Below are 26,622 nucleotides of genomic sequence, written 5' to 3'. Positions count from 1 at the left end.
TTCAGAGAACCCCACTGGCACCTACAGCCCCATCTCAAGGAAATACAGTATACACTTGTGCTGTGATGTTTTATTAAATATGTTGTCACTTGCTGAAGTTTCAATATTATAAACTGTTAAAAAAAAACAGTGGACAAATGAATGTATGAGTTCTTTAATACACACCCGCCCCACTCACACTCACTTTCCACTCCTTCTCCCTGGCACAGGTCGGACCTTAGTCAAGTTGACTGTAAAGTACTTCAGATAGTAAGGTATTAATGTTTGTTATAGAGGGCTATAGGTCCAATGAATGCATGCACTTGGAGAACAATAAGTGCCAGCATGCACGGCACTATAAGCCTCCTGCATAGAGGAAATATTAAAATAAAAACTCACTCTCACTCACACTCGCTCTACTCACAAAACTCACTCACACTCACACTCGCTCTTTGTAATGCAGGTCAGTCTCCTTGTCCACTAAGCTTTCCCTGATGTAGGTTGAACCTGTTGTCCACCTGATCCTCCGGCGTTACATCCATATACATAGGCGGTTCAAATTGTGATTTTACTCCCATGTTTGACTTTAACCCCTTCCCGACAATTGACGTACATTTACGTCATGGTCGGGAAGTACTTCCCGACACATGGCATAAATGTACGTCATGGCATTTAACTGTCACCGCGTCTATAGACGGGGTGACAGTTTCAACATGTCTGCTGTCTCTGACAGCAGACATGTCCGTGCATGCCCAGGGGGGGCTGCGATGCCGCCCCCCCCGTCGGCGATCGCTGTGATTGGCTGTTCAGTGTGAACAGCCAATTACAGCGTTTTCTGTGTCACCGGCGAATAACGTTCGCCGGTGGCACGCGATCGGAGGTGATTGGTGCTGTAAAGTACAGCACCAATCACCGCGGGGTGTAAGGGTGACACTGGTGTCACCCCACCTCACCCCGCCCGCCCCCAAAGGCCGTGATTGGTCCGTCGGACCGACGGACCAATCACAGCCATGGAGGGGGGTTTAAACTAACGGTGACTGCACTGCAGATGCCATTCCGGTCTGGAATTGCGTGCAGTGCGGTCACCGTGCCTAGCTGCCGCGATATACTGACCAGAACCTTGCAAAATACTTACCTGATCCTTGCAAATATCTTGCCTGCTTCATCACTGCTTGTAGTGTGCTGGATGCTTCCTGGATCCTGTTACTTGTGACTTCCTGTGTTGTGAACTTGTGCTGCTGCAGTGTAATAGCGTTAGTTAGATAGAGAGAGATAGAGAGAGATAGTGTCAGAGAGTGCTATATTTTGTGCTGCTGCAGTGTGATATAGTTATAGAGAGAGAGATAGAGAGAGATAGAGAGAGATAGAGAGATATAGAGAGAGATAGAGAGAGAGAGATAGAGAGGCCTAGTGACAGAGAGTGCTATATTTTGTGCTGCTGCAGTGTGATAGTTATAGATAGAGAGATAGAGAGAGATAGAGAGAGATAGAGAGAGAGAGATAGAGATAGTGACAGATTGTGCTATATATTTTTTATATAACTGACTGCTGCCCCCCCATTGTGCTGATCAGTATAAATTAACTGATCAGCAACTTTTTGGGGGCGCAGGTTTTTTTTTATATATATACCTGTCACTGCTGCTGCTGCAGTGTCATAGAGTGTTAGATAGTGAGAGATAGAGAGATAGAGAGAGATAGTGACAGAGAGTGCTAAATTTTGTGTCTGCTGCCCCCGCCTTTTGTGCTGATCACTATATCTGAGGTGATCAGCAACTTTTTGGGGGTGCAGAGGTTTTTTTTTTTTTATATATACCTGCCAGTTGCACTGTCAGTTGCACCAAAGGTTGTGCACCTGCTGCCCCTCACTGGTAATCAGTGTCGCATCACTGATCACCTTTTTTTTTTTTGTGTGTGCTGTGGGGTCTTTTTTTAATTTTTTTTTTACACACACTGTGATTTTGTGGGTGTCCTGTGGCCGCTGTGCGCTGATCAGTGACGTACATCACTGATCATCTTTTTCGGCACAGGGTTGATCTTTTTTTTTTTTTTTTTTGATCAAATTCCTGTTGCCTTTGAGCGCTGTTCAGTGACGGACGTTACTGACCAACATCTGTGCTCAATTTTTGGCGCAGGACCATTTTTTTTTTTTTAACCCCTTCAATTTTTTTTTTTAACCCCTTCAATTTTTTTTTTAACCCCTTCAATTTTTTTTTAACCCCTTCAATTTTTTTTTTTTGTATAAAGTATTTTTTTTTTTCTGCACTACATACACACTACACACTACATACCCCCCGGGTTGAAATAAAGTTTGTACCCCCCCCTACACTATACACGTGTTGAAACATTTCACTACCAGTAACACAAAAATAAAAATGGCATCCCAAATGTCATCCCAAATGTCATCCCAGTCATCCAGAAGAATGTATTCAGCGGAGGAGGCATATGCCATGCTTGCTTCTGACTCTGACACAGCCAATGATGCAAGCGGGGAATTTGAAGGATTCGCCTTAAGCTCCTCTTCCTCCTCTGGTGATGAGGGACCCCCTCAAAGACGCCCCCGTAGAGCAGATGAGACCCCCCCCCCCAATAATTGATCTCGTATGGACCCCACCACCAGACAATTTTGAGCCCCAGGTTCCTGAGTTTTTGGCCATGCCAGGAATCCAATTTGATTCCACAGGTCTCAGAGAAATTGACTTTTTCAAATTATTTTTCTCTGATGATTTTATAAATTTAATGGTGGACCAAACTAATTTATATGCCCAGCAGTTTATTGCTCAAAACCCCACGTCATCATTTGCTAGGTGGACCCCTGTAGATGCAGTAGAGATGATGACGTTTTGGGGTCTGGTGTTTCATATGGGCATAGTAAAAAAGCCAGAAATTAGGCAATATTGGAGTACAGATGTTCTGTACAGCACCCCATTTTACGGTATGGCCATGCCCCGGGCTCGATTTGAGACGATCCTTAAATTTTTGCATTACAACGATAATGCACAGTGCCCACCCAGAGATGATCCCACCTTTGACCGGCTATTCAAAGTCAGGCCGGTCATTGATCATTTCAGTGCCAAATTTGAAGACATGTACATCCCAGATAAATTCATTTGCATAGACGAGTCCCTTATACATTTTAAAGGAAGGGTTAAATTCCGCCAGTACCTTCCCAGTAAGAGGGAAAGGTATGGCATAAAAATGTATAAGCTGTGTGAAAGCACCTCAGGGTACACTCACAGGTTTAGGGTATATGAAGGGAAGGATTCAAGAATTGAACCGCCAGAATGCCCCCCCTCCCTCGTAGGTGTTAGTGGAAAAATTGTCTGGGATTTAGTGCACCCCTTCCTGGATAAAGGTTATCACCTCTATGTGGATAACTTTTACACCAGCATCCCCCTGTTTAAGGCCCTTGGTTCAAGAGGTACAGCAGCTTGCGGTACTGTGCGCAAGAACCAAAGAGGCCTCCCAAAAACGCACATTGCCCAAGTAATGAGAAGGGGTGAAAGCAGGGGAATATGCACCGAAAATATGTTGTTGGTCAAATATAAGGACAAGAGGGATGTCCTTATACTGACAACAATTCACGGAGACAGTACCACCTCCGTCCCTGTACGAGGTACCAGTACCCACTCCTCAAAACCTAATTGTATCCTGGATTACAATAGGTACATGGGCGGAGTGGATCTTTCAGATCAGGTACTGAAGCCGTACAGTGCTCTGCGGAAAACAAAAATCTGGTACAAGAAGCTGGCCGTGTATATCATCCAGATGGCACTGTATAACGCTTACGTGCTATTCCGTTCTACCGGCCAGAGGGGGACATTTATGCACTTTCAAGAGGAAGTCATAAAGGGCCTAATATTTGGGAACCAGCAGGCAGAGGGCCCCAGTACTTCTAGTACTGGCCCCCGTATTGTACCAGGGCAGCATTTTCCTGATGAAATCCCCTCCACTGGAAAAAAGGGCAGGACACAAAAAAGGTGCAAAGTTTGCTATAAAAAGGGAATAAGAAAGCAAACTATTTTCCAGTGTGACACTTGCCCCGACAAACCCGGCCTATGTATAAAGGAGTGTTTTAAAATATACCACACATCTATGGATTATTAGGTTCATAATTTCACCGTGCTTCGGGGGTCTTGCTAATGCCACATAGCACCCACCATTCATTCCACCAGAATCTGAGCTGCAAAATCCAAAAATCACTCCTTCCCTTCTGAGTCCTGCCATGCACCCAACTGGTATTTTTTGGTCACATGTGAGGCATTGCCGTACTCGGGAGAAATTGGGGCACATATTTTGGGGTGCTTTTTCTCCTTCATACCTTCTGAAAATGAAAAATTTTGAGCCAGAACTGCATTTTTGTGTAAAAAAATGTAATTTTTCATTTTCACTGCCCACTTGTATCAAAATTGGTGAAACCCCTGGGGGTTTGAAATGTACACTATACCCCTAGATGAATTCCCTGAGGGGTGTAGTTTGCAAAATGGGGTCACTTGTGGGGGGGTTCCACTGTATTGGTGCAACATAGCACCCACCATTCATTCCACCAAAATCTGTGCTGCAAAATCCAAAAATCACTCCTTCCCTTCTGAGTCCTGCCATGCACCCAACTGGTATTTTTTGGTCACATGTGAGGCATTGCCGTACTCGGGAGAAATTGGGGCACAGATTTTGGGGTGCTTTTTCTCCTTCATACCTTCTGAAAATGAAAAATTTTGAGCCAGAACTGCATTTTTGTGTAAAAAAATGTAATTTTTCATTTTCACTGCCCACTTGTATCAAAATTGGTGAAACCCCTGGGGGTTTGAAATGTACACTATACCCCTAGATGAATTCCCTGAGGGGTGTAGTTTGCAAAATGGGGTCACTTGTGGGGGGGTTCCACTGTATTGGTGCTTGGGGGGTCTTGCTAATGCGACATAGCACCCACCAAAATTCCACCAGAATCTGAGCTGCAAAATCCAAAAATCACTCCTTCCCTTCTGAGTCCTGCCATGCACCCAAATGGTATTTTTTGGTCACATGTGAGGCATTGCCGTACTCGGGAGAAATTGGGGCACAGATTTTGGGGTGCTTTGTCTCCTTCATACCTTCTGAAAATGACAAATTTGGAGCCAGAACTGCATTTTTGTGTAAAAAAAATAATTTTTCATTTTCACTGCCCAGTTGTACCACAATTGGTGAAACCCCTGTGGGTTTGAAATGTACACTATACCCCTAGATGAATTCCCTGAGGGGTGTAGTTTGCAAAATGGGGTCACTTGTGGGGGGGTTCCTAACTTTTAGCATCTTATGGTGCCTAGAAACCTACATTGTGCCTAAAAAATAATCTCATAAAAAGGAGGCTCCAAAATCAAGTAGGTGCTCCTTCTATTATGAAGCCTGTGGTTTGGTCAACGTGCACACTAGGGCCACATATAGGATATTTATGAAAACAAAAGAATTGGGGGAATCAATTTTTAGTCACATTTCTCTAGTAAAATGTACTGTGTTCCTTAGAAAAATGTATTAAAATTGCAAATCTGCAAAAAAAATGAAATTTTGAAATTTCACCTGCACTTTGTTTTAATTCCTGTGAAACACCTAAAGGGTTAACAAACTTCCAAAATGCTGTTTTGAATACTGTGAGGGGTGCAGTTTTTGAAATGGTATCATTTATGGGGGTGTCTCACATACAAGTCCCTCAAAGTCACATCAGAACTGAACTGGTCCCTAAAAAAATCAGTGTTTGAAATTTTCTTGAAAATTTGAGAATTTGCTATTCATATTGTAAGCCTCCTAGTGTCCAAAAAAATTAAAAGGAAGTTGAAATAATGATGGAAACATAAAGTATACATATGGTCTATGTTAGTTATTAACTATTTTGAGTGGTATGATTATTTGTCTCACAAGCAGAAAATTTAACATTTTGCAAATTGCTAAATTTTCCATTTTTTTACGACATTTTGGTATTTTTCACAAAAAAACACAGACTGTATTGACCCAAATTTACCACTAATTTGAAGTACAATGTGTCACGAAAAAACAATCTCAAAATCACTGGGATAAGTAAAAGCAAAAAAAAGTTATCCCCACTTAAGTGAGACATGTCAGATTTGAAAAAAAGGGCTCTGTCAGGAACGCAAAAACTGGCTCTGTCAGGAAGGGGTTAATAAGTCTCTGTTTGAAAGAATAACCAAACTTGCATGAGAATGCAATCTTGTTCAGACATGATTCTTAATAAATGTACCCCTTATGGACAAAAGTTTAATTCAAGATTATGTGGTAGCATTTGTCCAAAGGCTTCATTGTTAGAAATATAATATTTGCAACTCTTCTGAATAGAGATAACCGATCATGTCTGCTTCCATTTTGTGATATAAAGGGAATAGTTTATAATGGATAGTAGAAACTTTGATATCTTTTAATTCAAAAGCGAAAAAAAGAAAACGGAGGTGCTGCCAGTATAAAATTTAATTACCTCTACACGCCACCAATTACACCGTCTGTGTGTGGAGATAATTTCATTTTATATTGGTAACGCCTTCAGTTTTTTCTTTTCTTTTTCTTTTTGGTAACAATACTTGGGTCCCAGTGATCCCCTGTGATCTGATATGATCAGATCTCATACAATTGGTCAGCACTTGATTTTAATTTTCTTTTAATTCAACACTGCAATAGTTCAATTCTCATTTATTTCTCAGATATTGGAGTAGATGGAGTTTCCTATAATTAAATAAGTGATGTGAATTTCTTAGGTCTCACCCCACTTCATGGGATAGGGCAGTAGATGTCCTGCGATATTCTTACTAGATTAAAATACACAAGGGTGGGGAGAATAATGATTACCCATGCATGTTTTTTTCAAAGGAACCCTGGACCAGCAATGGAGGATTCAGAGGGATGCTAACAGCCCTCCACCCCCCCCCCCCGACACACACACACATTATTATTAGTAAATGTTTTCCATACCCTGTGTTCGACAACTTCCTCTTCTAGTATGCAGGTCAATTGTACTGTATGTCTCTGTGGTGCTGCTATAGTTGACATGATTTAAGGCAAGACAGATGCAAAATGGGCGGTTTTGCTAAAACCAAAAATAGTTTTTGGAAACTAAGGCAAAAACTCGGATTCTCTATTGCAAAGTAACAATGACATCCAGCTAGGCAATGCAGCTACTAGAAAAAGTAGTGTGTTATACAGGTTGAGTAACCCTTGTCCAAATATCCATTATTCAAATTATTACAAAAACTACAGTTTCCAAAATGTTTATTTTTTCCTTTTTCTTTGCTAAAAACCTACTGGGTACATCTGTACCTGGCACTACTGGGAACATGATATGTAACTGGCACTAAATATGTGCAAGGGCATGATTGTTTGGCATTCAAATTCAGTGTCTGATTTATTTCATGTTTTAAAACCTTGTTTCATGCACAAATAAAATATATTTGTGTGTATTTCATGTGTTTGTACAACATAAATGCAAAATACCTCAAGATACCTCATTCAAATAATAAAATGTTCCAAAATACAGAATAATCCATTATCCAACTTGGATAAGGGATACTCCACCTGTACCCATAGGCAAGGGGGGGAAGGGGGGTTCTGGTTGCAAGGAACCCCCCTTCTTGGCAAGTGCCTTAAAATATGACAATAGCATTGGTATATAATATGATCAATAGAGCTGCCTACACATCATGCAGTGTAAGGGACAAAGCAGAGCTGCTGCACATGCCCAGTGTACCAGCTTTTTCTACCACATTTACTGTATGTGTGGATCTGAGTCCTCAAACATTGTAATGTACCAGAGAGCAGCTGCCAGGAGGAAGAGACAGGAGCCTTACCATGAAGTGGGAGACTGTGAGCTTAGAAAGTACAGTACTAATTCTATTATGTTTGTGTATTTATTTATTATTATATGTTTAACCTTTTCCTGACCAATGTATTTTATATAAATGTTTGACCATCTGTGCTGTTAAATAATAATACTTTATTTCATACAGTATCCAGTGTATAAAAGTATATTTTTTTAGGGCTTTTACCATCCCCCCCAGATTCCCGTTCTTACTCTAATGCAGTGGGAGATTTTGGATTACATTTGGAAAGCCCCCTCTAAAAAAAAGCCAAACAGCTTCCCAACTTGGTTCTAACATCCTGTAACTTCCAGATTCCTGGAAGGACATGCAAAGGCTGCCTGACAACAGGAAGCAGAATTGGATTCAAGTTTTGATGAACAGATGGATTCTCTCAACAAGCTTCAGTCCTGTGACTAGATAACAAAGTTGGTTCTCATATGATGATTGGTTGTTGAATGGTGGGGTTACAAAAATGTTTGCTCATTGAGTTGCTGTGGCAACTAGAGACTACTGTATGTCTGTGTGTTTTATTGTTTTGTTACATTTTTATTTAAAAGGTATAGAATAAAGGGAATTGGAAACTGACACTTTGCTGTGACGTTTGTCCCTGCACAATAATATCCCTTTCACATCGCAAAGTTGGGTCAGACCATGAGGCTCGATCCCGGGTCCGACATGGTTCCGCTGCTTTCACATTAAACTCGGGTTGCCCATTATACAGAGGGTGACCAGAGTTTAACCCTTCTTCTATCCGGAGTTGAATTGCTGAGTTGGTCGGCCCAGGTTATAAGGATTAGTGCTTTCACAATGTACCTCAGCCCGGGTTGAACAGGCAATAACCAGGGTCTGAGGTGTGGTGTAAAAGGGGTATAAGTAGTAGTTTTTAACGAAGGAGGCAGACTTTTGACTCAAGATGCTGGGTTCACCATAGGAGAGAAAGAGAACAGGTTAATGTTTTATGCCTCATATATACTATTTGATCCCTGCTGACACCGATATTGACACTTGCTGATGCTGGTGAGGAAGGGGTAGCGACTGGAGGGTTAGGTGCTATTGAAGGGGAGGGGGTCATTATTGATGCGCAAAAGCATGCTTCGTTAATCAATATTGAGTGTACATGTCACAGTCTTGGGCTCAGAATAGTGGATACTAGATCGGGAATTGGCTTGACCTGACTCGGGGCTGCGGAGTCTAACTGTACCAGTGGTTTTCGCCAGTGACCCCTCTAAGCGGCATTTGGGCTTGGCTGCACCCGGTACGCCGGTCATGGTCCCCTGGTCAGGTTTTCCTCATGGTGCTGGTAAACACTGGGAGTAAGGTAGGGTAAGCTCTGGAGTACTCATGGTCAAACTAGTTAGGTCAGGAACTTGCGGACAGATATAGGTAACAAGAAGCAGGCACGAGCAAGAGTCCAAGTACTAGCCGGGTCATTCAAGAGAGTCACGGAATGCGGTACTGGGAGCAGGCAAAAGAATGGTCACAAGGAAAACCGAGGTCATGCACTGGATATCACAGGTTCGTAGTACACTTGGAGCAAGCAGGAGAATGGTCAGAGGAATAGCCAGAATCATACACTGGAAACCACAGATGCAGTACACAGGGAGAAGACAGGAGATTGGAGTGATAAATAGCTGGAATGTTACACAGGAAGCACAGGATATCTTACAAAGCACTGGGACCACTGGAGCAGGTTAGTGAACCTACACTCTGGCAGGGATTGACTGCCAGAGACTGCTTTATATAGGGAGATAATTGCTGGAATCTCACATGTTCCTCAACCAGTGAGAGCTGAGCATGTCTCACTCAGGTGCTGTAATCAGTCTGCAAAGCTCAGGCCACACAGAACTGCCTTGCAGCATGGAGCAGAGCTGAACTGACAGGAGAAATCACAAACCAGGTAAGAACCCAACAAACTTGAATGTTGTGACAGTACAGACTGGAAAATATAGCAAAAGTTATCCCTCAGAAAATCCTTTGTGAGCGATATCTTTCACTATATCCTTAAGTCATTCAATGTCAGCATACTGTATATTGGCATGGATAAAAGGTATAAAAAAGAGTAGTAATGTTTGTTGCATAATAATAGCTCCTATAAGAGGCATTGGACATATTAGAATGCCAGCCCACTTTTGGTGGGCAAACTTAAGATCAGTGTCAGTGAAACTAGGATGCATTTAACATGGCAGTACGTTCTTTTTTCCAGAGTTGCTATTTCTCCTTTCGTCCATCAGTAACTGTAATGCCCATCCAGCCCGGTCCATCACACCATTCGTTTGTTCACGGACATTAACTTTTAAATCGGGATATGGTCATTTGTTCTACAGCAAGTTGGTCGACATGGGTCAAGGTGGACATGGTTTTAGGTTGACAGATCATTAGGTTGACACAAGCATTAGGTCGACATGGTCTAGGTCGACAGTCAGTAGGTCGACATGGGGTTTTTGACTGTTTATTTGACTCGATATGTGCCTACAGGCTGTATTTCATTCCCTACCATCCACTAGGGCGTGATAGGAGAATAAAATAGTGTGCTGAGCATAGTGAGGCACCGTGCCCGAAGCATGTCGAGCGCAGCGGCGCACTTTAACAATTGTCCATGTCGACTGTGTCGACATTCAGGTAAAAAAAGTGAAAAACCCATGTTGACTGTCAACCTAATGACTGTCAACCAACTTGCTGTAGACCAAATGATCCCATTCCTTTAATATTTATTTATTAACAGTTTCTTACATAGCGCACACATATTCCGCAGCGCTTTACAGAGAATATTTGAACATTCACATCAGTCCCTGCCCCAGTGGAGCTTACAATATATATTCCCTACCACTGGGGTAGCCAACAGTTAATGTTTTCCAGGTCTCCTCACAGAATCACAAGTGAAGTAATTACAGTAGCTCCACCTGTGAGTACACCTTTGCAGCAGCTAGGTTGTCTGGAAAATGTGAACTGTTGGTAGCTCTCGAGGACTGGAGTTGGCTACCACTGCCCTACCACATATACACGCACACAGACATTCTATGGTTAATTTTGTTGGGAGCCTATTAGCCTACCACTATATTTTTGGATTGTGGGAGGAAACCGGTGTACCCGGAGGAAACCCACGCAAGTACGGGGAGAATATACAAATTCTACACAGTTAGGGTCATGGTGGGACTCGAACCCATGACCTCAGTGCTGTGAGGCATTAATGCATACCATTGCACCATCCGTACTGCCCTTTAAATCTTCTGTGGTGCAATCTTCTCATTTAAATGGTTTTGTGCACTATAACCCTGCTGCTGACAGCAATAACAATGGGGGTTATAACCCCCATTCTGACAGATTTCTTCTTATACCCCTTTCACACAGAAAAATCCCAAAAACCCAGGTATTTCCCGGATACAAAAACCCGGGTACAACTAGACAGCAAGGGGCTGACCCCCTTTCACACAGGAGCAAAAACCCGGGTAATTCCCGTGTAGACCCCTTTCACACAGAAGCCGGATTTTTCCTGCAAAACTCTGTGTGTCATAAGAAAAGGACAGTTTTAAAGGCACACAGAGATGAGGTCATGAAAAGTGGGAGGTGACTGCTCACTGCATTGCATTAAACATGGCTGACAAGTTGCAGAACACCCTCTCTATTAACCTAAATACTATGACACAGTAAAAGTACAAGGACACATTGGTTGTATGTTTGAAAGAACTTGTTTTATTTTTCACAAAATATGTTTTATGCAGTTCACTTTAAATATAAAATGTTTTCAAATATAAATCTTTAGTGGTCATAAATACCCTTTCAACACTGAAACAACATTGAACTATTGCAACACGAGGTAGAATATGTATTTAGCATAGGTCTACTATCAGTGGTGGGTGAATAGGTTGTGCTGCCATCCAAGCTGGTATTGTATAGGGGAGACACACTTGACTGTCCAGCAGCCACACATTTTCATCCGGCACTGTATATATAGATAAACACTTGTATTTGCAATTTTTGGGACCTGTAGGGCACAGGTCTTCAACCTGTGGCCCTTCAGATGTTGTGGAACTACATGTCCCCGCATGCCCTGAGTTTTTTTGCCATCCTACTATAGGAAAAAATGTGGCAATGTATGGTGGGACATGTAGTTTCACAACATCTGGAGGGCCACAGGTTGAAGACCTGTGCTGTAGGGCAATTCAAAACACTCTGGCTCCTGCCGGGCAGTGAAAACCCGCACGGCCAGGAATCTGTGCCGCACACAGCAGTTTACAATGATGGGATCCGGCTGAAACCAGGCGGCCTGGGTGAATGGTCACATCTGTGCCCATTATTAACTACGGTGTGTGGCACGGCTTCCTGGCCGTGCGGGGTTTCGCCATCCGACAGGAGTCAGAGTGTGTGAAATAGCCCTTAGTACACCCCAAAAAAAATATAAATATATAAATATAAGCCCCAAACAGGGAATTTTTTTATTGCCTTAAAGATAAAGAAGGCATACTGTGTACACATTATAGATTATGTTCAGCCACATATCTAGAGTATACTCTATTTGTACACATTTAAATAAAAAAAAAGTTTGAGAACTTTGATTCAGCTCCAAACTGAAGAACCAAATGAGCTTTTTTGAGGCTCATAAACTAAGAACCATAATACTCTACTGTGTACATCAAAATGGAACACAGCATTTAACGGGCCTTGTAAGTGCCACTTTTTAAGCAAGAAAAATTGAACGAGCCCAGAAAAAAGAGAAAAAGAACAACCATATAGCAACATTACTACAAATGCCTGTAGGCAGTGCTGATTACAGTGCTAACAGGAGTGTTATGATTACTGGCATTCACTGAATCATCAGCATAATTTTTCACATTGCCATATTGCCTACTATATCCTGTGCCATTGACAGTATCATGCACTGTCTCCTGTGGACTGGTATTGGCATGTGGCCTACTTGGCTGTGTGGCATGTGAAAAATTATTGCCCATGTTTTCAGTATAACTACGCCCTTGGCCCTGCACAGTAGTTTGGCTTGAATTTGAAGGCATAAATGTATGGCCTCTGTGTGGAGGATTACAATAATCACCCTCAGCGTACGGACTACACAGCTTGTAAGGCTGCGGATTCTGTAATGTAGACACCATATTGGTAAGGAAGGTCATCTGTGCATCTCGATTTTCAAGCGCTATGCGTTCGTGCAGACCCACCAACTGTGTGAGAAAGGAATCTTGCAACTGTCTCTCGTTGTCAAAGAAGCGCTGCAGTCGGGCATCCTCTTGAGTTTGAAATTCAAGATCGGACTCTCGGAGATGATCTACCAGGATTCTTGACATTGAGCGCGTAGCAAGCTCCATCTTTGACGTTTTTTTCTTCCTTGCAGGTACATCAAATACTAAAAATAAAGGAAAAATCATTACAATCCAATAGCGGCATGCCAGTGTATATATAGATATAGATATATATAGAGAGAGAGAGAGAGAGAGAGAAAAAGAGAGAGAGAGAGAGAGAGAGAGAGACTACTACTGGTTCCCACAATACCCCTCTCCAGGGCACACCACACGTGTGCTGTAGTAGTGGGTGTGGGGTTGTTACCTGTGTTACAGTGGGACTACAGGTCCCAGCAAGCCTGCAACACATGCTGATACTTGGGAGAACCACAGGTACCAGCATGTGGGGCATTAAAGGCCTGCTGATACGTATAGCCCCCTGTACATCTATTAAAATAGATACACAAACAATACTTGAAAAACTTACTGTTGCGACGCAACGTTGGGGTCTCAGTCTGTGCAGGAGTGGGTGTCCCAGATGGAGTAATGGTGCTGGCTCCACTGTCCTCAACCTCAGCCTCTAATGGATCAATTGTGTCCTCCATGGCAGCAATAGGATCAGGGATGCTGTTGTCTATGGTGTCTTCCAACTCCATTATAGGTGGGCAAGATGGGCTGCATTCTGGAGTTATGCTCCGTGATGAAGCTGCACTGGATGATGATATGGCAACAGGGTTCACCAGGGCAGAATTGCCAAAGACCTCGTTACATTGGTCGAAGTAAACCCATTCCATCCTCCCAGCACCACTTTTCCTCCTGTTGTTGTCACAAACTTTGTTGTAGTACCTGCGCAGAGCTTTTAGTTTGTTGACCACCTGCTGCTGGGTACGCACAATGCCCCTTGAAGTGAGGACCTTGGCAATATTGGTGTAGACTACAGCGTCCTTCACTGTGCCAGTAATCTGTTTTCGGATTTCTTCCTCCCCTCTGACACTGAGCAGCTCACGGATCTCCTCATCTTTCCAGTGTGCCATGGCCATTTACTGCTGCGCTGCACGCCTCTGCCACGTGCGCTCAGCCAATCAGGGAACCTGTAAAGATCAGCCAATCACGCAGCGCCATGCTGCACAGCCAATCAGCATGATTTTTCAATAGTCGGGAGAAAAACACGGGTCGGACCCTTTCACACAGCCGCAAACACGTGTCTGACACGGGAAAAACCCAGGTAAATACCTGGGTCGAAGTCCCGGAACTTTAGACCCGTGTTGACCCTTTCAGACAGAAGAAAAACCCGTGTCGACACGGCAAGAGCAGGGAAATTACCGGGTCTTTTTTTCTGTCTGAAAGGGGTATTAGATGGCCAAAACCATGTGCACTGCAGGGGGGCAGATGTAACTTGTGTAGAGATAATTAGATATGGGTGAGTTATTTTGTTTCTGTGCAGGGTAAATACTGGCTGCTTTATTTTTACACTGCAATATAGCTCTCACTTTGAAGTAAAACCCCACTCAAATCTAATTCTCTCTGCACAAGTAACATCTGCCCCACCTGCAGTGCACATGGTTTTGTCCATCTAAGAAGGAATTTGTCAGAAAGAGTGAACTAGAATAACCCCCAATGTCTTAACTATGTGGCATGTGGCATGACAATTAACTTTCCGCCCCCCCCCTGCAACAAATTCGGGCAGCGACCCCGCCTTTTTGGGTTAATTTAACCCCTAGGGTTAACAACCCCCCTCCCCATGCAGCCAGTACCTCCTGCTGCGGCCGGAGCTTCTGTCAGGTCCCGGCTCCTGCAGCATATAAAAAGTGACTCTCAGAAAATGGCTGCCCCCATAATGCAGACAGTTTTTGAGGATGCTAGAGTAGGCGGCGGCCTCCTCTAGCAACCTTCAAAACAGTCTGCTGTATGGGAGCAGCCATTTTCTGATTGTCACTTTTTATTAGCTCCAGGAGCCGGGACCCGACAGAAGCGCCGGCGGCAGGAGGTACCGGCCAGCGGCAGAGGCAGCGGGTAACTATAGCCCCGCAGACCCCCGGTACCCACACCTTCTCAGCGCCTCCCCACCACCACGGGGGGCTGTGGTTCTATAGTTACGCCACTGGAGCCAAGGCTGCCTGCACCTAGTTTGAGCTGCTTTAAAGGGAAATGACATGGTTAGAGGCTGTGTGCACATAATGCATAACTAAGTGTAACTGCTAGGGAAAAATAAATTTGTTTAATTTATGTTAAACTTGTAATAGTCTTGCCTATATATGCACTTGCCTGTTAGATGTGTATATAAGCTTGTACACCAACTCTTCCTGGGATGCGGTCATTGGGTCACCCATAAGTCATAAGTCTAGGTCAACAGGGTCATTAGGTTGACAGTCAAAAGGTCGACATGAAGTTTTTCAAATTTTTTTGAGCTATCATGAAGCTGACCTCTTCCCACCCTCCTGCATAAAACCTGACCAGCTCTCATCCTAACCTGTTTATGTTCACTTCTTCCCCTTCTGTGTCACCCCAGTCTGTCTAAAGGTGGCCATACATCAGAAAGATATTGTACCCAATCATACAATCTCAATTGATTGTAAGATGGATTGTATGCAGATTGTGTGCACATCTTGTGTACACAATTATACAATCAATCAGCAGATGGATTGTATGATGGATTGTATGCAGATTGTGTGCACATCTTGTGTATACAATCATACAGCAGATGGATTGTATGACTGATTGTATGATGGATTGTGAGTAGATTGTGTGTCCAAAAAGCACCAAGGACTGCCGGGGATTTCAAGGGAAATTGTACACAATCATGAGCGCAATCGATCTTAAGATCTTTTCTATTTACCATGTACTTGTCCTAAACTGTCTTGTGAGGTAATTCGGTATGTGTTTTTGCTCATAACTAAGCTCTGTAAAGCGCTGCAGAATATGTGCGCGCTATATAAGAAACTGTTAATAAATAAAATAAATGCATTCTAGCCCTACCATCCACTAGGTTGTAGTGGGAGAGTAAAATAGTGTGCCGAGCATAGCAAGGTGCTTTGTTTCAGTGTCCATGTCGACTATGTGACAAAAAAAGTAAAAAACCCCACGTCAACCTTTTGACTGTCGACCTACCCCCATTTTGAACTAATGACCCTGTCGACCTAACCCATGTCAACCTAAATGCAGGTTGACCTAATGGTGTCGACCTAATGACTGTCGACCAATATGCTGGTGACAGTATGATCCATACCCATCTACCTCTTTAAGTCAAACTATTAATCAGGCTATTTTAAACATTTAAATTTGAAATCTTTTCCATTTTTTTTCCCTTTAGAATTACATATATCAATAGACCTTTGCTGGTCAAAGGTCACAAACTATCCAGGGTCAAGGCTTACACTAATGATTTCATATCAGGACATAAAGTGATTAACATACCCTTTGACCTTTATGCAGCAGAGAACAATAATGGACTCCTAAAAGGAACAGTAAAATAATCAGGCTCTTTTTTTTTTTTTAACCCTTTGGTACTTCTTTACTTTCACGGCGCCACTAGAAATCGCGGGCATCGCGGCTATTGAATGCACTAAAAATCGGGTGCGACGCGACCGACGCGATGCCCGCGATTTCCCATAGGGAACAATGTTAAATTTCTCAATTGACCCGATTTTACTGTTCAATGCCTCAATTGACACGATTTTTTCATAGGAAACAATGTTAAATGGCCCACAGAGGCCAAATAGGTACCCTCAAGTGTGAAATGGCCCCCACAATTGTTAACGCCACCCCACGATCAACGTCAACCCGAAGCGTGGCGAGCGCAGCGACCCCGCGAGGGGCGGCGGTACGCGTCCTCCGACCTTTTCATACCCCCACTATCCACGTCGGCGTGGAGTTGAGAATAGAATAGTGTGGCGAGCGCAGGAACGGACTCTCCACAGTACTCCCTACAGAGCTGCGCTCGCCACGCTTCGGGTTGACGTTGATCGTGGGGTGGCGTTAACAATTGTGGGGGCCATTTCACACTTCAGGGTGCCTATTTGGCCTCTGTGGGTCATTTAACATTGTTTCCTATGGAAAAATCGTGTCAATTGAGGCATTGAACAGTAAAATCGGGTCAATTGAGAAATTTAACATTGTTCCCTATGGGAAATCGCGGGCATCGCGTCGGTCGCGTCGCACCCGATTTTTTAGTGCATTCAATGCCCGCGATGACCGTGATATCCTATCTGTCCTATCTAGTGGCGCCGTGAAAGTAAAGAAGTACCAACCCTTTTACTTCTGAGACAGGAGTCTACTTTTTCTCATTCAATATAATGAGCATTGTGATGCACGCGCTTGCCAGCAAGTGCCTGTGCCATTTTCGCAACCTTGTTTATTGACTTTTCCAATATATAGCAGGCCACCTCATGCAGCTTTGATGAGCATGGCTACATGGCTAGCTAAAAAAGGAGAGGAAAAGCGGTTGTGTAATTCGATGCACACCTGTTTTTGTCGCACTTTTAATGATCAATTTTAATGTTTAATAAAGTTTTGTTTAAAAATGTCCCTTCGTTTTTATTTTATTCACAGAAACTCCGGGTCATTGAACAGTTAAGGTGCCCATACACTAGTTAGATTTATCTTCAGATCTGGCTGGTTGGAACAAAAACATGGTTATGGATGAGTGACAGTTTGTCAGTTTTCCAGCATTTCCAAGCAAATGGTCATCTGTCATTTGCTCTCATCCATAAGCATGTTTTTGTTCCAACCAGCCAGATCTGAAGATAAATCTGCGTGTGTATGGCCACCTTTAGACATGGTGAAATAAGAGATTAAAAGGACATACTAATATCACATATAACACATGACATATATTGTGCAGGGATAGTTTTAGAGAAATTTGTGAAGAAGTAGTGTATTAAAAATGACAGAACCTGTGTTGTCCCTGACTGTGATCAGGATGTGAGAAGAAGCTATAATTGATTGTGTTGCTGTACTACAGCTTTTATAGCTTCTATAATTGAGTATTGAGCTTTCAGGCTATATTGCCAATTGGTAGCTCTTTTGTCTGGTACAAATCCCAGACTACTCACATCAATGGAGTGTGTATCAGGATGTTACAGTCTAGGTGTTAGATTCTTCCAATGAGAATTCTTTCCCTATTGCAATGGGTGTTGACACTCTCAGAGGCGTAGCGAGGGCGGAGCACTTGCTCCAGGTGCAGGTATATAGCATGGCACCGGAGCTGTGCTGGCACAGGCACAGCCAGCTCGTTCGCCCTCTCCCCCGCTCACCCATTCCCCTGCTCCCGTGCCCGCTGTGTCCGGGAGAGACTAAAGAGGCGCTGCTATGTAAATTTCACGTCTCATGCTGGACCGCTAGCCAATGGGCGCTTGCGGTCCAGCAGCCAATCAACTGGTGGCTGCTGGACCGCGAGTGCCTATTGGCTAGCGGTCCAGCCAGTGGGAGATATGAATTTTACATAGCAGCCAGCACGGCTCTCTCCCGGACACATCGGGGAGCGGGGGGATGGGTGCATAGGACAGGACAGGACGGATGGCTTTTTTTGTGCACCTGAGCCCGCTGCCTCCCTGTCAATCACTGTGCACCTCCCCGCCGCGTCATTTTCATATTGCAGGTCATCACTCCGCAGCAGCGGCCACTCCTTACCCGACAGCCCCCAGCCCTGGTCGCCCGACCGTCACTGTGAGTTCCCCACCATTAGCTAAAAAGTTTATATGGAGTCCGTATTCATAAATGAAAATAGGCGGCTATGGTTATAAACAGACTGCCGCAGAGTGTGAGCAGCCGTTACCGCTGATAGCGGATCCTGCGGCAGTTTGTTTAAAATCATAGCCGCCTATTTTCATTTATGAATGCGAACTCCATACAAGTTATATGCCGCTCACCCCCCACCAATGCGAATACTTTGTATGTGGAGGGCAGCAGCGCATCCATGTGGCATTAGTGACTGTATGAAGCCCCTTGGCATTGAGCATGAAGCCCCTTGGCATTGAGCATGAAGCCCCTTGGCATTGAGCATGAAGCCCCTTGGCATTGAGCATGAAGCCCCTGGCATTGAGCATGTAGGTAAGTGGCACTTTTGTGTCAAATGTGTAATGGGCATTATGGTGTTATATAGTATGTAATGGGCATTACGGTGTTATATAGTATGTCATGGGCATTACGGAGTGTTCTATAGTATATCATGGGCATTGCCGAGTGTTATATAGTATGTCACGGGCATTGCGGAGTGTTACATAGTATGTAATGGCCATTACAGTGTGTTATATAGTATGTAATGGGCATTACAGTGTGTTATATAGTATGTAATGGACATTGCAGTGTGTTATATAGTGTGTAATAGGCATTACGGTGTGTTATATAGTATATCATGGGCATTGCGGAGTGTTATATAGTATGTCATGGGCATTGCGGAGTGTTATATAGTATGTCATGGGCATCATGTGTGGGCTTATGTGTGATTGGAATTACAAAGTTCACTAAAATGTGCAATGGGCATTACGGTGTGTGGTATAACGTTGGTCCGTGCCCACTTTTCACTGCGCAGGAGCCTCACCTACTACATATTGGGGGGGGGCGAAACATGCCCTTGCTCCGGGCGCCGTGGCACCTAGATACACCACTGGACACTCTAGTACAGGCATGTCCAAAGTCAGGCCCGGGGGCCAATTGCGGCCCGTGCTGTCATTTCAAGCGGCCCGCAACCTCCAGCTGGAAGCGGGCAGAGCATCAGATGTGGGAAGCACAGCACAGGATACTAAAGGTGGGGCCCCGGCGAGCGCGCCTTTACCTTGCTGTCTGCAGCAGTGAGGAGGTGCCGGCCGCCACAGTCAGATGTGTTTGGCGTCCTACTCCTGCTGCTGCAATCGTATATCACCCTACTCCACAATCACAGTGACAGCAGTGTTTGGGGAGGGGGGCAGCAAGGGGGAAGCTTGCTCCCGTAACATGCAAGCACTTTGAAAGTACAGGTGTCAGCTCTAGGGGCCATGCTAGATATGAAAGTGGCAGAGAATAAATACATGCAAAGGTTTGTCCAAGCCATTAAGAAAATCAGACCGGCATTTCACAACCCTTTGGCCCTATGGGGTCTGAATATGGTCCTGAACGTGTTGACAGGAGCTCCATTCGAGCCACTGGAGGAGGTTCCAGTTAAGTTGCTTACTATCAAGTTAGCATTTTTAGTAGCTATCCCCTCAGCTAGAAGAGTGTTGGAGATACAGGCCCTTTGGGCGAAAGAACCGTTCCTTCTTTAAGGACAAAGTAGTGCTAAGGACAAACCCCCAATTTCTGCCAAAGGTAGTTTCAAATTTCCTCATGAACCAAGAGATAGTGCTACCATCCTTCTGTGCTAGTTTGGAGAAATGGACCACTGGGCGATGAAGGGTTGTATACACAGATCTCCAATGTTTTTCTCAGAAGTATGAGATATACAAAATAAATGAAAGCAGGTATCAGCAATAATTCCGTCAGGTCTACGGGATATTAATAGGTTTCACGAAGTGGGTAACCACAGGCGTACCCTCACTCACGGTTAGAACAGGCAAATGGTGCTCATAAAGGTATCTTTTTTTATGGGTTCACCACAGGTGCAACATCAAAGGTGGAGGATGCGTTCCATACTCACAAGTGAATGTGTAGTTACAGACGCATCTCGGTATCTTTATTTTAAGAAGGTGGGTTCCTCTCATAAAGGTGTCAAACTCCATATAAGGGTATAAAGAGACAGAGATCCCACTTTCAATGTTGATAAATTTATTTTAAACGGATACATAAACTTTAAATTGAATCATTTGCGCTGAACTTGTAATGTTCTAAGAGCGGAATTAGGCCCTTTCCAGAAGTAATAAATCTGTTGTAAGCTAGCTGGCTATTTGCGCTCCAGCTGCCGAGGCCGGTGCGTTCCATAGCACTGACGTCTCAGCGCTGGATTGAGGAAGCTTATTCCCGGAAGTGACGCTTGCGGTCCAGCGCCCAAGATTGATGCGCTCCACAGTGCTAGGAGCCGGATGCTATAATAACCCCGCTCCCGGAAGTGACATACACTCCGCAAGACATCGTGCGTTCCAGCACAGACTACCGATGCATTCCACGGCGCTCGGAGATCGGTGCTGGACGCTATAGTATACCCCATTTAATATTTCCCAGCTCCCCTGCTTAATCAGCAGGCATTATGTATAACCACTACCTAAGATTAAGGAGTCTTTATATCCTAATGAAACATAAGGTATTTTCAAGGGGACTTCCGCCTGGACATCACTTCCGGCGGAAGTACTGTAAGCCTAATTGAGCTGAATGTGCACAGGTATAAATATGGGCTTTGAATCACTCCTCTCCAAGCCTTGAAGAAGACAGGTCAAGCAACAAAGAAAAAGGTAGCAGCGCTGTGGACAATTGAAAGTGAGAAATTGGATGATCTTTACATATAATTATTTACTTCAAAATGTGACACAAATACAAAACATACAATTAAAACAGCACATCTAGGTGTGCAGCAAGGTTAAAAACATAAATGCAAAGCAATATGGCCCACTTCCACACTGTAGGGAGTACTGTGGAGAGTCCGTTCCTAGTAAGCCCAGGATAGGAAATGTGGTTTTATAATTACCGCTCCAAGTTGGAGTTAGGGTGGATCGATTGATGGTGAGGAATGTCCAGAAATGTCCTTGTATCCGAGTGGTCGGCCCAAGTTGGCACAAATAACCGATGCCACTGGAGATGGTTGGAGGACAATGATAAGTCACCTTTTGAAGAATGGAGCAGCAATCCTGGAGCGGGTAAATGTCCTGATGATTTGATGAGTTTAAAACTGAATCTCTCACTGGGCTGGTTCGGACTCTAATCCACAAGTCAAGGGTGGCAAATGGGGTGGAAGACAGGTCAGCCTGTCGAAACACGTTGGCAGGAGAGGAGTGTACTTGCTGTATTACCACTGGGATTTTTGCTTACGGACGGTGACGGACTGGGGTATAAGGCCAATACCCCAGCCACAAGGTACCGTGTTTTTTTCCATCTAGCACATCCCAGTTTATGTATCCGTTTAAAATAAATTTATCAACATTGAAAGTGGGATCTGTCTCTTTATACCCTTATATGGAGTTTGACACCTTTATGAGAGGAACCCACCTTCTTAAAATAAAGATACCGAGATGCGTCTGTAACTACACATTCACTTGTGAGTATGGAACGCATCCTCCACCTTTGATGTTGCACCTGTGGTGAACCCATAAAAAAAGATACCGGTACTTATGTAGTATCTGGGCGTCCGATTTAGAAATCGGATCGGTTCGCATTGCATCGCATCGCATGCGACCAAATCGTATGCGATGCGATGGTCAAGATTTTTCCATAGGATTCAATGTTAAAATGGTCTGAGTCCATTTTAACATAGAATTCAATGGGAAAAAGGGGTCCTTTTCCTTTCCCCACTATCCAAGTGGGCATGGAGTTGGATATAAACCTGTGGCGAGCGTAGCGAGCCACCGAGCCCGAAGCGTGGCGAGCAGACACAGAATACTTTTTAAGAAATATGCGTCCCCTCGCGGGGCTCGCCACGCTTCGGGCTCGGTGGCTCGCTGCGCTCGCCACGCTATATAAAATCAACTCTATGCCCACTTGGATAGTGGGGAAATGAACAGGACCTTCTTAACATTGAATCCTATGCAAAATCGCATTGAATCGCATCGCATCGCATCTGATTGTATGCCTTAACCCCTTCCCGACATTTGACGTACATTTACGTCATGGTCGGGATGTACTTCCCGACACATGGCATAAATGTACGTCATGACTTTAAAGTGTCACTGCGTCTAGAGACGCAGTGACAGAGGGACGATGTCTGCTGTCCCTGACAGCAGACATGTCCCTGCATGCCCAGGGGGGGCTGCGATGCCGCCCCCCCGTCGGCGATCGCTGTGATTGGCTGTTCAGTGTGAACAGCCATTCACAGCGTTTTCCTGTGTTACCAGCGAATCAGACGCTCGGTAACACAGGTGTCAATCACCGCCGGGCGTCAGGGGGCATGAGGGGGTCATCGGTGACGACGACACCTCACCCCACCTGCCCCCAAGGCTGTGATTGGTCCGTGGGACCCACGGACCAATCACAGCCAAGGCGCGACATTTAAACTAACGGTGACTGCGCTGCAGACGCCATTCCGGTCTGGAATTGCGTGCAGAGCGGTCACCGTGCCTATCTGCCGTGATACTGACCTGATCCTTGCAAATACTTACCTGATCCTTGCAAATACCTTACCTGATCACCTGATCACTGCTTGTAGCGTGCTGGATGCTTCCTGGATCTGACTTCTTGTGACTTCCTGCTGCTGCTGCAGTGTGATAGAGAGATAGAGAGAGAGATAGAGAGATAGAGAGAGATAGAGAGATAGTGACAGAGAGTGCTATATTTTGTGTCTGCTACCCCCCCTTTTTGGGGGTGCAGGGTTTTTTTTATATATATAACTGTCAGTGCTGCTGCTGCAGTGTCATAGAGTGATAGATAGTGATAGATAGTGAGAGATAGAGAGATAGAGAGATAGTGATAGAGAGTGCTATATTTTGTGTCTGCTACCCCCCCTTTTTGGGGCTGCAGGGTTTTTTTTTATATATATAACTGTCAGTGCTGCTGCTGCAGTGTCATAGAGTGATAGATAGTGATAGATAGTGAGAGATAGAGAGATAGTGATAGAGAGTGCTATATTTTGTGTCTGCTACCCCCCCTTTTTGGGGCTGCAGGTTTTTTTTTTATATATATAACTGTCAGTGCTGCTGCTGCAGTGTCATAGAGTGATAGATAGTGATAGATAGTGAGAGATAGAGAGATAGTGATAGAGAGTGCTATATTTTGTGTCTGCTACCCCCCCTTTTTGGGGCTGCAGGGTTTTTTTTTTATATACAGTATACCTGTCAGTTGCTGCCAGTTGCACTGTCAGTTGCACCAAAGGTTGTGCACCTGCTGCCCCTCACTGGTAATCAGTGTCGCATCAGTGATCACCTTTTTTTTTTTTTTGAGGGTGCTGTGGGGTCTTTTTTTTATTTTTTTGATCAAATTTTTTTGATCAAATTCCTGTTGCCTTTGAGCGCTGTTCAGTGACGGACGTTACTGACCAACATCTGTGCTCAATTTTTGGCGCAGGACCTTTTTTTTTTTTTTTTCTGCACTACATACACACTACACACTACATACTACATTGAAATAAAGTTTGTACCCCCCCTACACTATACACGTGTTGAAACATTTCACTACCAGAAACACAAAAATAAAAATGTCATCCCAAATGTCATCCCAAATGTCATCCCAGTCATCCAGAAGAATGTATTCAGCGGAGGAGGCATATGCCATGCTTGCCTCTGACTCTGACACAGCCAGTGAGGCAAGCGGGGAATTTGAAGGATTCATCTTAAGCTCCTCTTCCTCCTCTAGTGATGAGGGACCCCCTCAAAGACGCCCCCGTAGAGCAGCTAAGACCCCCCCCCAATAATTGATCTCGTATGGACCCCACCACCAGACAATTTTGAGCCCCAGGTTCCTGAGTTTTTGGCCATCCCAGGAATCCAATTTGATTCAACAGGTCTCAGAGAAATTGACTTTTTCAAATTATTTTTCTCTGATGATTTTATAAATTTAATGGTGGACCAAACTAATTTATATGCCCAGCAGTTTATTGCTCAAAACCCCACGTCATCATTTGCTAGGTGGACCCCTGTAGATGCAGTAGAGATGATGACGTTTTGGGGTCTGGTGTTTCATATGGGCATAGTAAAAAAGCCAGAAATTAGGCAATATTGGAGTACAGATGTTCTGTACAGCACCCCACTTTACCGTATGGCCATGACCCGGAATCGTTTTGAGTTAATCCTTAAATTTTTGCATTACAACGATAATGCACAGTGCCCACCCAGAGATGATCCCACCTTTGACCGGCTATTCAAAGTCAGGCCGGTCATTGATCACTTCAGTGCCAAATTTGAAGAGATGTACATCCCAGATAAATTCATTTGCATAGACGAGTCCCTTATACATTTTAAAGGAAGGGTTAAATTCCGCCAGTACCTTCCCAGTAAGAGGGCAAGGTATGGCATAAAAATGTATAAGCTGTGTGAAAGCACCTCAGGGTACACCCACAGGTTTAGGGTATATGAAGGGAAGGATTCAAGAATTGAACCGCCAGAATGCCCCCCCTCCCTCGTAGGTGTTAGTGGAAAAATTGTCTGGGATTTAGTGCACCCCTTCCTGGATAAAGGTTATCACCTCTATGTGGATAACTTTTACACCAGCATCCCCCTGTTTAAGGCCCTTGGTTCAAGAGGTACAGCAGCTTGCGGTACTGTGCGCAAGAACCAAAGAGGCCTCCCAAAAACGCACATTGCCCAAGTAATGAGAAGGGGTGAAAGCAGGGGAATATGCACCGAAAATATGTTGTTGGTCAAATATAAGGACAAGAGGGATGTCCTTATACTGACAACAATTCACGGAGACAGTACCACCTCCGTCCCTGTACGAGGTACCAGTACCCACACCTCAAAACCTAATTGTATCCTGGATTACAATAGGTACATGGGCGGAGTGGATCTTTCAGATCAGGTACTGAAGCCGTACAGTGCCCTGCGGAAAACAAAAATCTGGTACAAGAAGCTGGCCGTGTATATCATCCAGATGGCACTGTATAACGCTTACGTGCTATTCCGTTCTACCAGCCAGAGGGGGACATTTATGCACTTTCAAGAGGAAGTCATAAAGGGCCTAATATTTGGGAACCAGCAGGCAGAGGGCCCCAGTACTTCTAGTACTGGCCCCCGTATTGTACCAGGGCAGCATTTTCCTGATGAAATCCCCTCCACTGGAAAAAAGGGCAGGACACAAAAAAGGTGCAAAGTTTGCTATAAAAAGGGAATAAGAAAGCAAACTATTTTCCAGTGTGACACTTGCCCCGACAAACCCGGCCTATGTATAAAGGAGTGTTTTAAAATATACCACACATCTATGGATTATTAGGTTCATCATTTTACCGTGCTTCGGGGGTCTTGCTAATGCCACATAGCACCCACCATTCATTCCACCAGAATCTGAGCCGCAAAATCCAAAAATCACTCCTTCCCTTCTGAGTCCTGCCATGCACCCAACTGGTATTTTTTGGTCACATGTGAGGCATTGCCGTACTCGGGAGAAATTGGGGCACAGATTTTGCGGTGCTTTTTCTCCGTGCGTTCCTGACAGAGCCCTTTTTTTCTAATCTGACATGTATCACTTAAGTGGGGATAACTTTTTTTTGCTTTTACTTATCCCAGTGATTTTGAGATTGTTTTTTCGTGACACATTGTACTTCAAATTAGTGGTAAATTTGGGTCGATACAGTCTGTGTTTTTTTGTGAAAAATACCAAAATGTCGTAAAAAAATGGAAAATTTAGCAATTTGCAAAATGTTAAATTTTCTGCTTGTGAGACAAATAATCATACCACTCAAAATAGTTAATAACTAACATAGACCATATGTCTACTTTATGTTTCCATCATTATTTCAACTTCCTTTTAATTTTTTTGGACACTAGGAGGCTTACAATATGAATAGCAAATTCTCAAATTTTCAAGAAAATTTCAAACACTGA

General features: G+C 44.1%; 1 protein-coding gene and 1 long non-coding RNA gene across 3 annotated transcripts in view; one reads left to right on the top strand and one right to left on the bottom strand.

The window, feature by feature from the left end:
• Positions 1 to 9,593: 9,593 nt before the first annotated feature.
• LOC146036690 (uncharacterized) overlaps positions 9,594 to 26,622 on the top strand; it is a 143,107-nt gene continuing 126,078 nt past the window's right edge. For both annotated transcript variants that reach the window (XR_014460930.1, XR_014460929.1), the window contains exon 1: positions 9,594 to 9,708. This is a non-coding gene — a long non-coding RNA (uncharacterized LOC146036690). The remainder of the gene's footprint in view (positions 9,709 to 26,622) is intronic.
• On the bottom strand, positions 12,366 to 14,377 carry LOC146036451 (uncharacterized). The gene is made up of 3 exons (XM_083160448.1): positions 13,524 to 14,377; positions 12,856 to 13,161; positions 12,366 to 12,376 (listed from the first exon to the last, which is right to left on the bottom strand). The coding sequence occupies exons 1-3, from the start codon at positions 14,074 to 14,076 to the stop codon at positions 12,366 to 12,368; spliced, it is 870 nt and encodes a 289-aa protein (XP_083016574.1). The 5' UTR covers positions 14,077 to 14,377.

This window comes from Crinia signifera, chromosome 9, assembly GCF_055691185.1.
Source record: "Crinia signifera chromosome 9, ASM5569118v1, whole genome shotgun sequence".
Classification (NCBI taxonomy): Eukaryota; Metazoa; Chordata; class Amphibia; order Anura; family Myobatrachidae; genus Crinia; species Crinia signifera.
This window is presented reverse-complemented; position numbering and strand designations above follow the sequence as displayed.

What these genes read in the sequence shown, in the direction of transcription:
- LOC146036451 (XM_083160448.1), bottom strand. Translation starts at nt 14,076, where the DNA reads ATGGCCATGGCACACTGGAAAGATGAGGAGATCCGTGAGCTGCTCAGT. An exon ending in CCCAACGTTGCGTCGCAACA is followed by an intron (nt 13,162 to 13,523) that starts GTAAGTTTTTCA and finishes CTTTATTTTTAG; the next exon opens with TATTTGATGTACCTGCAAGG.